Consider the following 13,833-nt stretch of genomic DNA (forward strand, 5'->3'; position numbering starts at 1 on the left):
TTTGTTGTTAAAATGTTTGCACAGCATGTTCAAATGAATACTTTAAAATCATGCAAACAAATATTTGTAACTCACCTTTATAAATAAGAGGTTTATCTTTATCTTCTGTTTTCTCCCTACTGGCCAATTCAAGAAAATCTTCAATCAAGTCCAGAGATATGAGGGACTGGCTAAAAACAAGACTGAAAACAAGAGATTAATGGTCTTGGATTAGAAGATTTGCCTAGTAAAGACATCTAAAAACTTAATAGAATTATAACCAAAATTCCGAGTATATTTTTTAAAGAAATCAACAAGCTGATTGTAAAATTCATATTGGAATGCCAAGCACATGGTAGTGAAGACAATTTTAAGAAAAATAAAGTCAGAGGCCTAACTACATGATTTCAATGCTTAACGTTCAATAATCAAAGCAGTTTACTGCTGGCCAGAGGACAGGAACAGATCAATGGAATATAGCAAAGTCCAGATATAATCTCATACAATATGATTAGTTGGTTTTTGACAAAAAAGTAAAGGCAATGAAAAAATGATAGTCTTTTCAACAACAGTCTTGGCAAAATTGGACATCTAGTTGTAAAATAAAAACATGTCTAAATTTCATGCTTATACAAAATCTGACTCAATACAGGTAAAACACATATTCCATGGAATGTTTAGAAGAACGTGCAGAAGAAATTCTTGATAACTTTGAATTAGATATAGCTTTCCAACGTGAATAGTGAAAGTATGGTAAAAAAAAAAAAACAGAAAAAAATGGAAATGCATGCCAGGTGTGGTAGCAATCTGGGAGGCTGAGGCAAGAAAATCACAAGCTAGAGCCCAGTCCAAGAAATTTAGTTAAGACTATGCCTCAGAATAAAACAATTCAAAAGGGCTGGGCATGTTCTTCAAATGAAAGACCTGGATTTAGTCCCCAGTACCAAAAAACAACTAGATTCCATCAAAATTACAAAGTTTTGCTCTACAAAATATGTTGTTTGGAGAATATGAAAATTTAAAAGTGCTTTCTACTAAAATTATTCCAATAATTCAAATGCATTCTATGATATCTTGTCATTCCATTTCAAAGATGCCTGCCGATTTCTGGTTCTAGTGTTTTTTGGTTTTGACAGTACTAGGGATTGAACACAAGACTCCTATAACAGAGCTACATAATCAGCCATTTTTCTTTTTTTTTTTATCTTGGGACATAGTCTCACTAAATTACCCAGGCTGGGTTCAAACACGCCCAGCTAGCCTAGTCTTTTGATAACACCTTCTTAGCCATAAAAATTATTTAACATAAAGCTATATGTGCAATTAAAATAAACAAAAAATTTAATTAGGCATTGTGAAGAAAAATGTCACTCCTCTGTTACCCTGTGTTATGTCACTACCTGTTTTACCTATTTAGCTTATAAAGAAGATCACTATAAAAGTAAAATACGGGAAAGATACGTTCTACATTAGATAAGAAGGAAAGCAACTGTAAGGATAGGGTTTAAGCTAAATTTAAGGTTATCTTGTCTAGTAATTTGAAGTAGTCAAATAGGTAGCATTTTGAGATAGCAAATAGTCCATCATAGGAGAGGGCAAGAGGATACCTATTATAATGAACACAGTAGAAATTCTTGCACTGGGAAGGAAATAAAGAGACTACTTTTGCACTCTTCTAACAAACTTAAAGCCTTTTTTTGACTAGTCTTTTTTGACACAGAGTCTTGTAAGTGAGACCAGACTGGCCACAAACTCTCAATCCTTCTGTCCCAATCTCCTGACTGCTAGGATTACAGGCATGTGCCACTGTGCCTAGCTTGGGTACTTTCATCTTATTGCAGCCTATCAAGTCTTGGTTCAACTTCAAAATACATCTTTAGTGACCATTACTAACACTCCATCCTAAACTAACATAATCCCTTATCTGAACGATTTGTGTCTCTATAAGAAGCTATTTACAATTTTTAAAAAAGGAAAGAAAAATCACAAAACCTCTTAGCACTCACTATGTTCTAAGAATGGTGATTAATAAAAAATAATAAAATAACATGAGTCTTCAAATAGCTTCCTAACAGTAAAAAGACATAAACATGCACATTAGAAAGTGTTAAGAATAGAATATATTAGAAGGTAACATGGGAAAATAACAGAAGTTTTTGTTTCTTTTCGGAATAAAGAAATAAGTTCAAACATGTTTAAGATAAAAGATTACTTTATGTTGAATTATGAAAAATATCAATGATACCTTTGAAAAATGTCTATGATCAGATGTGTGGCTTGGTAACAATAAGTATGCTTCAAAGTTTTACCCAGGTTTGATGGCATATACCTCTAACTGGGAAGCTTAGGCAGGAGAATCACCACAAATTTGAGGCCAGCCTGGACTACATAGTGAATTCAAAGTAGGTCTAGACTACATAGTGAGAAACCAAAACCAAAACTCCCAAAATTTAAAAATGTTTTTTGACTAATAATTTGAAAGTGAGGATAGGGGTGGAGATACAAAGACAGTGGTGGCACAAAAGTTCAAAATAAAACAAATGGGCAAAAAATAACAGGAGACATACTTTAAAAAGAATAAACTGTAAAATAAGTTTCAGAGATGGCCATTAGATTTTGGGATAACCAGTAACTTTGGGGGAGTGGGACGGTCTCTGTAAAGTGACAGAGTAGAAGCCACAACACATGAATTGAAAAATAATTTTGTGGCTAGCAAAACATACATGTCAACTAAAAGCTTGAGCAAAAGAAAAAACTTAAAGGAGCAATAGCTGCAAGTGTAAAACAATACAGAGGAAATAATCTCAATATGCATTCAAAGCTAGCTATCTGTAAGGAACATAATTGTTTCTATTGCTCTACAACTACACTAATCAAAGAAATTACACCTTTAGGAGGAAAATATAAAGGACGTATTAAAAACTGTTTAAAAAGTAGTAAGGTTTGGGGCTGGGGATTTAGCTCAGCAGCATAAGCGTCTGCCTTACAAGCAGGCAGTTGTGAGTTTGATCCCTGGTACCAATAAAAACGAAGAAGACCAAAAAAAAAAAGTAGTAAGGTTCGTTTATATTAGAAATATAGGAAAGGACTTACACTTTATCCCCAATTTCTTCTGCCATTCGAAGAATTTCAAAGAGAAGTACCATTTTTCCAGAATGTTCTAAAACTTCAGCATCAGCATCTGTAACAAAATCTTTGTACCAGTCTGGAGCTGGGCTGCTTGGATTAGAAGATGAAATGGCTTTGCCTAAATAAAAAATAAAGAAGTAGGTAAATCAGGAAAAAAACTGAATGAGACCAAGAAAAACAGGAATAGACCAGCATGGACAAAATTCAAGAAAGAAAGAGACTGATGGAGATTTAGGAGAGGGTTAAAGGACAGACAAAAGAGAGAGAGAAAGAGAGAGAGAAAGAGGGAGGGGGCTTGGGATAAATGCCAAGTGATAGCAAACAAGAGAGAGACCCTTAGAGAGTACAAGTATGAGAGATACAACTTGGAATCACAGGTGGGGAACTCAGAAAGTGACCCAAAGAGATGTAATTGCCCAAGTTCTTGAGAAAGAAAATCCAGAAATATACCCCAAGAGATAAAAAATAACAGAGACAGAATTGGAGATCATACTGAAAAGATCTGTAGGACAGGAAAGATTATATAATTCTACTAATTCTACAAAAGTCAAAGAACTGAAATGGGAACTGTGTTACTATGTCCAATCATCTTGTTTGTACTTTTTGCATAGACTTTCACGAAAAAGATGCTAGCACAAAATAATCTATTAAAAATTTAAACATAAGTAGTTGGATACAAAACACAGCAGTATCTCAGTTCATGAATGCTTTTGCTTGCAAACAGTTTGGTTCCCAAACAAAAATGTTTGGCAAAATGTTGCTTTTGTTTGCAAACTCTACTTCGGGTAAAAAAAGGAGGGGCGGGGGGACCTTGGCCATCTTTTCCATACAAACACAAATGAGGTCCTTTTTTAACAAAATCATGAAATAAGTTCATAAACCGAGGTACCAATGTATAAAGGTTTAATCTGATTACATATTTTACTTCAATTCCTTTATAATACAAATTACTTTAATATTTAATAATGTTTGTTCTAAAACATTTTATATACTCAGAAAGTATATAGAATATAATGAATAGCTTTATTTCAAAATCTCATCTTCATCAAATTTTAACACTGGTAAATTCTGATAAAGTTGAAGCTTAACATGTAACCCTCATCTAACCTCATTCTCTTTCTTCTAAAAGGTGACTAAGCCCCTAAATTCTGTATTTACTTGTATGCATTTGTTGTTATTTTTATTACATTTGTATTTCTAATCTGAACACCATTTTGCATTTTTTAAAAATTATATATAAGTGGTACCATATTACTTACATCATTCTACAAATTACTTTTTCATTTAATGTGGTTTTTCACACAGGATTTATTCAGGCTTGACATTGAGCTTCCATTCAATTATTCTATCTGCCATGCAGAATTTCATTTCATGGATATATCATCACTTAAAGAGTTCTCCTGTACATAGATATCTATTGTTTCTCAGTTTTGACTACCATGACATAACTGAAATGAATGCTTGATGTTACTCAGTTTCACTTCTCTTGAACACAGTCTAGTTTGTTGGTTTGTTTGGTGCTGAGGACTGAACCCAGGGCCTTATGTATGCCTCCCAAGGGTTATACCTGCACACATACCATTTTATCTAAGTTTTAAATTGCCTGGCATTAAGTCATACTTAGAATTTTTGTTTTAAATATAGTCTTTCTGTGTAGTTCAGGCTGGTCTTGAGTTTACTATGTAGCCGCCATGCCTGGAAACTTACAAATTTTTAAACAGCACTTTTGAAACACTTATTTTGAAACCTTAATCTAATAGTTCTCGTATCTGAAGTTCTTTAAAGTCTATTTCAGGCTATTTGTTCATTTTGCTAACTTTCCTCAGGTTGACGGTTAACCTTTTCTTTTTGTTTTTGTTGTGAACTTTTTTCTACCTTGCTTCCTTTGAGTAGTCTACAGATTTTCCTTCCATGTCATTTTTACTGCACCTATAACATGTGAGAATGATGGGTAGCCTTTGCTAAAGTCATGTTTTTCCAAAGTGATGCTTCATTTTTGCATTTATTTCTTCTAGGTATCCCAAAGTATCACCAACACAGAATAACATTTATGGTTATTATTTCAGGAGGGAAGAGAATAAAAAGGCACCAAGAAATAAGTCATCCCTGAAAATTGGCACCATGCACTGGCTGCTGGGCAGACAGCCAGATGCCACCCTTTTCCCATAAATCAGTGCCATTTGTGGACTGAAGAGAAAGAGAACAGTGAGTCATCAAGACGCAAGCCCTCTCTACGAATCAACACTATACATGGGCCATTTGGGGGAAAGCCACATGCCAGCCCCTTCCAGTGTGTGGGCTGGGAAACAAGAAGAGCCAAACCACCACCCCCTTAGTAAGTAACCAGCTGATTCAGAGAAACATAGGCTGAGATGACAGCTATTGAAGTAAAATACAATTTAATGCTTACACTGGTTAGGGTTTCCCTGACTTTGCAGGTCTAAAGCCAGTAGTCTGATCATCTACTCAGAGGACAACAATCTGCAATGTAGCATCTATGGGGGAATCTTCTTCTGAAGATGGTAGCCATTGTTAATTCCCTATCATCTTGTTTTGAAGTCCTGTATCATTTTCATTGTTTTGTTGACATGGGTTCTATTCTGTTTTGTTTTGTTTGATTTTATTATATCTGATGGCATGGGCAGCTATTTCAAAGATAACAAGATATATTATGGTAGCCATTTTGGATTTACTATTGTCTTATATTGAAGTTCATACTTTCATTCATTGTTTTGTTTTTCTTGGTTCTATTCTGTTCTGTTTTGTTTGACTTTTACTCTGTCTGAAGGTATTTGTAGGTATTCTGAAGACAACAAGAGGCATTATGATAACCATTAGTGATTTCTTAGTTACTTTTCTCTCTTGGTTTTGAGACAAAATACGTGACACCCAAAGTTAGGAAAGGGAAGGTTTATTTCTTACAGGTTGGAGGTTTCGGTCCTTACTCAGTTGGCTCCATGGCAAAATGGCATGGCTGAGGGACAGTGGTTCATGGTGGCCATAAATAGCAAGTACAACAGCAAAAGAGAGAAAGACACGCCTTCTTCCTGCCTTTACACTGTATGCTGGCTCCCTTCCTGGGTGGGTATAACACTCACAACAATCTGAGTGCTAGACAATTAATCAGTCACCAACGCTAGATTTGGCCACATCCATGATTGTGTGAGGCCTGGCGGGGTGGCCATCTGAACATAAACCATAATAATTTCTTATTGTTTTGAAGTCCTGTGTCACTTACACTATTTTTTATTGGCTTTATTCTGTTTTATTTTTGCTTGCTTTTACTCTCTTTAAAATAAAATAAAATAAAAAAGGGTTTTCATAGATACCTATGAATTACCAAAGCTTAATCAAGAATATATAAAAATTCTAAATAAATCAGTATCAGTCAATGAAACTGAAGATATAATTAAAATCCTACTAACAAAGAAAAGTTCAGGCCTTGAAAGATTCACTGTAGAATTCTACAACAAATTTAGAGATCAAATGCAAGTATTTCTCAAACTCATTAATGAAAAAGAAAAGGTATGTGATCGTCCTCAATTTATTCCTACAAGTAAGTATTACCCTGATACCAACACCAGAATAGGATCCAACTAAAAAGAAAACTACAGGCCAATCTCCCTAATGAACATATGTCCAAAAATCCCCTGGCAAACAAAAGAAATCATCAAGATTATATACCATGACTATGTAGGATTCATCCAAGGGATGCAAAGATGACTTAACATATGCAAATTAACAAATGTAATACACCATAGCGACAAAGTCAAAGACAAAAACTACATGATAATCTCGATAGATGCAGCAAAAGCATCTGACGAAGCTCAGCACCCATTCGTGACAAAAACCCTACAGAAAATTGGAATAGATGTTCTTTATCTCAATCTGATTAAAGCCATCTATGGCAAACCAACAGCCAACATCATATGGACAAACCTAAATGCTTTCATTCTAAAATCAGGAATAAGAGAGGGATACACCACTCTTATTCAATCTAGTTCTAGAAATATTAGCCAGAGCAATTACACAAGAGAAAGAAATAAAAGGAATAAGAAGAGGAAAAAGCTAAATTATCATTATTTCGAAATGCTATGATACTCTAAACAGAAGACTCCAAAAATTCCACCAAATGACTTCTAGATTTAATAACCAAATTCAGTCACATAGCTGAATATAAAGTCAGTACTCAAAAATCATTAGCCTTCTTGTATGCAAATTCACCGAGAGAGAAATTAGGGAAAGCAGACCTTTCACAATTGCATCCAAAGGAATCAATCTAACAAAGGAACAGAACTCTACATTGAAAACTATGGTTTTGAAAAAGGAGACTGAAGAATATACATCACAAAATGGAAAGATATTTCTTGTTCTTGGGTAGGAGGAACCAATATAGTGAAAATAGCCATACTTCCAAAATTGATACACAGATTTTATGCAATCCTGATCAAAATACAAATAGCATACTTTACAGAATTAGTGAAAACAATGCTAAAATTCATCTGCAGGCAGAAGAGGCCTAGAATAGCAAAAGCAATTCTGGAAAACAAAGGCAATGGAAGGGGTATCACAATCTCTTAAGTGAAACTATACTAGCAAACTACTATGATAAAAATAGCATGTAACTGGCAAAAAAAAGATGCAAGGATCAATGAAACAGATTAGCAGAAACAACTCCAAACATACTCAGCTACCTTATCTTTGACAAAGGAGCCAAATATCTTCACAGGTTAAAAAGCCTCTTTGATAAATGGTGCTACAAAAACTGGCTTTCCACATGCCAAACATTAAAGGTAGATCCATAGCACAGTAGAGTGGCCCAGGCTTATAATCTTAGCATTTGGGAGGCTGAGCAAGAGGATCACTATGAGTTGGAGACAAGCCTGGGCTATCTAGTGAATTCAAGGACAATCAAACAACACAGTGAGCTCCTGTCTTTAAACAGAAAAAATATCAGACTCATATTTTTCACCATACATTACCCTAACATCAAAATGGAAAAACTAAATCTAAATCTAAATAGGTAGAACTCTTCTAAGACACTGTTTTAGGCAAGACTTCATGAACAAAATCCCAGTTGCACAGGAACTATCACAAAGAATCAACTAAGATCTCATCTAATTAAAAAGCTTTTACACAACAAGAGAAACCAGCAGAGTGAAAACACAACCTGCAGTGTGTGAAAAAAATTTTGCCGCCTTTTCCTCAGACAAGAGTCTGATATCTAGAATAAAGAACTCAAAAAAATCAGCGCCCCCAAATTTAAAGACCCAATTCAAAATGGGCACCTGAAATGAATAGACATCTCTCAGATAAAGAAGTCGAAACTGCAAAAAAAAAAAAAATATGAAAAAATGTTCAACATCACTGGTCATTTCAGAGATACAAATTAAGACAACTCTAAGATTCCATCTCACTCGGGAAAGAATCGCTATTATCAAGAAATCTACCAATAATAAAGGCTGGAGGGGCTGTGGGAAAAAAGAATTCCTTTTCCCCTGTTGATGGGAGTGTAAACTAGTGCGATCACTTTGGAAATCAGTGTGGAGATTCCTAAAAAACTAGGGTTACAGGTCCCATTCATCTTCTTGGTATTTTCCTGAAAGAATTAAAAACATCGCACCACAGCAATACATGCACATTCATGTTTACAACAGAATAGTTTATAATCTCATAACACTTTTGAATGGGAAAAAAAAAGAATAGTTTATAATAGCTAAATGTGGAAACAGCCCAAATGTCCATCCACCAATGTTATTTTTTAGTTTTCATACAACAGAGTACTACTCTGTCATAAAGAATAATAAACTTGAGACATCTCTAGGTAAATAGATATACCTTGAGACCACATTTTTTAAAATAAGTCAGACATACATGGGCAAATATCAGATTGCTTCTCTAGTGTGAAAAACCAAAAATGTAAATAAGGACCAAAATGTCTAAAAGATTTTTTTTAAACTTTTTTGAGACTGGGCTTCACTATGCAGTTCAGGCCGGTCTTGAACTCACTTTGCAGCTGGCCTCAAACTTGCAGTGAATTTCCTGCCTCAGCCTCCCAAGTGCTGGGATTACAAGACTGCACCTCCATGGCCAGCTATAATAGATATTGGGCAATGGCAAAAAAATTGTTCCAATGAGAAGGGGACCAAGAGAAGGGTAAGAGTTCCAGAGAAAAGAAAAAAAAAAAAAAAACAATGTTGGGAAAAAATGGACAGAAAGTTTTTGTAAATAAAGAGGGGAAGAGGGAGCAGAAGAAAAGAAAAAAAAAGAGGAAAATGTGTAGTTTATTTTTTAATACTCTTCTGACCTCTTCAAAAAAATAGATGGTTAGGCTGCCACCTGTCTGTAGAGATACTAAATAGAAATGTTTAATAAGGAATCACCATGTTGGTTCTGCTGCAGGCCATGAGACCAGTCATTCTTATTTGACCCAGGATCATTCACTGGACTCCAGAGTAAATCTCTTTTCACCTGCTTTGCATTACAACTCGTAATTGCCAAATATTACATGGTTCTCTCTTCAGAGGTTTGATATTTCATATATTGTGACATTTTTAAACCTAGGTTTTTTGTATTAGGAATCGAACTCCAAACCTTGTGCTTGCCAAGGCAGGTCCTGTGCCACTGAGAGATTCCCCAGCCCTAAACCTAGCTTTAAAGGTCCAAGAAACAGAGTTAAGACAAATTAAACTGATGGAGAGTTCAATATAAAACTTTTATACAAGAGAGGGATAAAAGGTAAACAAACAAATAAGGGTGACTCACACTGTATATGATTCAGAGGAAACAAAGTAATTAACAATTATAGATCAAGAAGAATTAGAAAAAGACTAAATGATTAAAATTAGTTTTATTTAATAGTTATCTATAATTAAATTTCACTCCTTGAAATGCTTCTGATTATTTCTACATAGTTAATTGAAAATACCTAGTATCTCTGTGATTACTTAACTTGATTTGAATCTCAGTTCTACCACTAATTTATACAACTAAAGATATCAACTATATTAGAAGGTCACTCAAGAAATGTTAGCCTACACAATCAGAACAACAGAGTTTAAGTATATACATGCAAAAATAAACATTAGTTTTAACATTTTTCCTTTCCTCCCAAATATCAGAGAGCACAAAGAGACTTACTTATAATTAAAAATTTCTCAGATATTTTTTAACTATATGTACTGAATCATCTTAAGACTCTTAAATATGAGGAATAAAATTCCTTTGAGTCAAATAGTAAAAGTAATAAATGACTAGAAAAAGCTCTAATGACTTAATATTTTCTAAATCAATGTTCCATAATAAAGGCAAAAATCATTAGACTCACTTTCTTCCAGCTTTATGGAAACTGAAGGGATGTTTCCTGTTTCATCCACATTTCCTTCACCACCTCCACGAGATCTTGAATTCCAGACTTTGATCACTTCAACATCATTGTCACTCCCACTTCCACTTGAGCTACTATCCTTTTTGCCCTTTTTGCCCTTTGTTTTTTTCTTTCTAAAAAAAGAAAAAAATTCAAGACACTAGGAAAGCGCAGTAAATTAAAAAGTCAGTTACCAGAGGACAATCAGCAAGAAGAAATTTTAAAAGTGTCAATTCAGGACACAAAAATACTCAATTTACTTTGTATAATCATCGGAGCTTAAACTCATGGAGGTTTCTTCAGAATCTGAAGCTATAAATTCATCCATACTATCTTCATCAAAATATCCCTAGAAGAAAAAAAAAGAAAAATGTTTCAATAGTTTATTTCAGTTTATACTGGAAATTACAATGATGTTTTATTTCATTAAAGGATAAATTAATTGTCTTGAGAAAGGAAAGACTGAGGAACTATCATAGGCTGGAGGAAACAGAAAAGATCAGACAAAAAGACCATGGAATGGGAGAACTGGGAAAGAAAGAAGACACAAGTAGAAACAAAGATAAAGGCCAAAAAAAGATAAAGGACAAATAAAATCCACCATTCAGTTAATAGTGTTGTAACAAAGTTAATGCCTGCCTTACTTTTTATCATTGTATTATGGTTATACAAGATGTTAATATTAGGGAAAACTGGGCAAACCATACAAGGAAATGCACTGAGCTATTTTTGTAACTTTTTGGTAAGTTTATGAAATTATTTCAAGCCAGGCATGGTGATGAACGCCTATAATCCCAGCACTTGAAAGGTTGGAGGAGGAGGATTGCCTCAGTTTCAAGACCAGACTGCACAACAAAGTGGGATCACATCTCAAAAAACCAGGAACAAAATTAAAATTATTTCCAAATACAAAATTTTTAATTTCTATTTGAGACATGGTCTGGCTATCTAGCTTACACTAGCTTTGAACTATGAAGCCCAGACTGGCCTCCAATTTGAAATCTTCCTGCCTCGCTCTCTCATGTGCTAAAATTATGAGCATTATCACATTCAATTTAAAGAAAATTTATTAAATGGGCTCAATAAAAGAAAGTTTAAAACTCCTTTCACACAAGTGCATTCAAGACAAATACAAATGAATTGGAAATGAGTAAAAATGATCAAGACATGAAATGTATATGTACCAATTCTGTTAAAATGAATATAATTATTATATACTGTACCATACATGAATAATGAAAAAGAGGTTGATTTAATGAAATACAAATTTAATGAAATACAAAATATACAGTAAGGAAAAGGTGACCTTTTCTCTAAGGTATTCTGTCCTAAGTAGATACCTTTTGAAACAAGTTTAGGAATCTGACTTACCTTATTTTCTTTGCTAATGTAGTCCAATTGTAAACACCAAGGATGAGTCCAGATTCTACTTAACATCTGAAAATCTTGGAAAAGTTTTGCACCTGCCTTTCCTCTTCCACCTTCACTGTTGTTACCCACTCCTGATCAAAAGAAAAGAAATAGCTGAGGAGACAAGGATTTCTTTTTTCAACTATGTTGCTTCTAAATTAGAGGTTATAGCCTTACCAATGACCCGGACCCCTTTGAAAGTATGGAAAAGTTTAGATATCTTATGACTTAAAATAACATTTTGAAACTCATAAGTAATATTATAAACAAAACCTATTACACAGAAATTATCATAATATTAAAAAGAAATGCATAAGAGAAATATGTGGTTTTAAAAAAATAATATAGTAACAAAATATAGTAATACAATAACTAAAAGTTTGAACTACTAATGAATTTAAACTATTTGGAGTTATCAAAAACATCACATAAAATACTTTCTGTTTTCTATTGGTAACCAAGTTGCAATTTATCATTGATACTACTGTAATTTGTTGAGCTTATACATGCTTGGAAAAATGCTGTCATTTTAGAAGTTACTGAAAAAATACAATTTTAAAAGTTTTTAATGTGCCATAAATTCTATTGATGGACCCTGGATTACAAATTTCTGTTTTAGATGAAGCATTACTCCACACAGTCCCATAGCAACACTAATTATGCTACCTTGAAAAAGGTTTTGAAAATGAACTATTTTTGATGTAGAAAATACAAAAATAAGCTTTGTTCTGTCTAGAATAAATTGAACAGAATAGTTTTCTATAAAAATGAAATGATGGCTTGGCTTGGTGGTACAAGCCTATAACCCCAGCACTTGGGGTAGGAGGATTGCTAGAGTTTCAGGCCAGCCTTGGTTACAAAGTGAGTTCAAGGCCAGCTTGAACTACATAAATGAAACCTTGTCTCAAAAACAAAACAAGAAAAAATTAAAATGAATACATATTTCACTAATATGATAAAAATATCTAAGCATAAAATGCAAAAGAATGGTCAAAATGAAAAAAATAAGTATAAAGCATCTTTGTCTATCTGCAACTTTTTTTGAGTCTTTTGGGTTCTGGGAATTGGATACAAAGCTTCATGTATGCTAACCAAGTGCCCTACTAGTAAGTTACAACCCTGGCCCCACTATCCATTTTCTGTATTTTCTTTTCTTTTAGCCACAAGCAGTACTGCATTATCTTTACTCCAAGCATTTTGGGAGGCTGAGGCAGGAGGATAACAAGTTCAAGCCCAGCCTGAGCAACTTAGTGAGATTCTGTCTCAAAACAAGGTACTTCTACATAATGGAGTACTACTCAGCTATAAAGAAGGATCACATTGAGGTATTTATCAATAAATGGGCGCAGCTTGAAACCATACTCATAAGTGAACTAAATCAAACTCACATCTGTGAACTCCGAATAGTTTCCCTAGTATAGGAAATGAATTAAACATATAAAAGTACGTGATAACCATGATTCCCCATTATATGGCCTTGAAGCCTTATAAAATTCTCACTCATTACTTGGAATGGCTTTATTCTGGGCTGTTTGATATCATGGCTGGTGATGCAATGAACAACCACTTTGAAGAAAATAAGACATAATAATAGCTAGTGCTGATTTAATAACATCTTGTCTTAAAGCCATACCAAAATATGGTTCTTCTGTCTCCATTGATTTTATTATGTTGTAACTTGCTGGACTTTATCGTATGTAGTAGTATAAACAAAATTGCTATAGGCAAAGAGATAATATTGAAACCATTGATCATTTTTTTTCTGTTAGTTGGTTCTAAATACTCTACAATGCTTTCATCTACTTGAATGGTGTTACACAGTCTTGATATATTTGATGCTATAGCATATGAAGTTATATTCAAATATTTCAAAGAAAAAGACTCTATGGTAACTACTATTAAGTCGGGTTATTTGGTGGTGAAGCACTAGATTGCTGAAAGTGTTATGC

At 33.9% G+C, this 13,833-nt stretch overlaps 1 protein-coding gene across 7 annotated transcripts in view; it reads right to left on the reverse strand.

The window, feature by feature from the left end:
• The window catches only part of Atrx (ATRX chromatin remodeler), a 292,107-nt gene that overhangs the window by 58,011 nt on the left and 220,263 nt on the right, over positions 1 to 13,833 (reverse strand). For all 7 annotated transcript variants that reach the window (XM_063246118.1, XM_013153686.3, XM_013153684.3 and 4 more), the window contains 5 exons: positions 11,846 to 11,976; positions 10,735 to 10,823; positions 10,436 to 10,608; positions 3,073 to 3,226; positions 76 to 182 (listed from right to left, as the gene is read on the reverse strand). In XM_063246118.1, the coding sequence (XP_063102188.1) occupies positions 76 to 182; positions 3,073 to 3,226; positions 10,436 to 10,608; positions 10,735 to 10,823; positions 11,846 to 11,976 (654 nt within the window). The remainder of the gene's footprint in view (positions 1 to 75; positions 183 to 3,072; positions 3,227 to 10,435; positions 10,609 to 10,734; positions 10,824 to 11,845; positions 11,977 to 13,833) is intronic.

The sequence above is a fragment of the Cavia porcellus genome, unplaced genomic scaffold, assembly GCF_034190915.1.
Source record: "Cavia porcellus strain 051 isolate PalLab524CR breed Dunkin Hartley unplaced genomic scaffold, mCavPor4.1 scaffold_3, whole genome shotgun sequence".
In the NCBI taxonomy this organism is placed as follows: domain Eukaryota; kingdom Metazoa; phylum Chordata; class Mammalia; order Rodentia; family Caviidae; genus Cavia; species Cavia porcellus.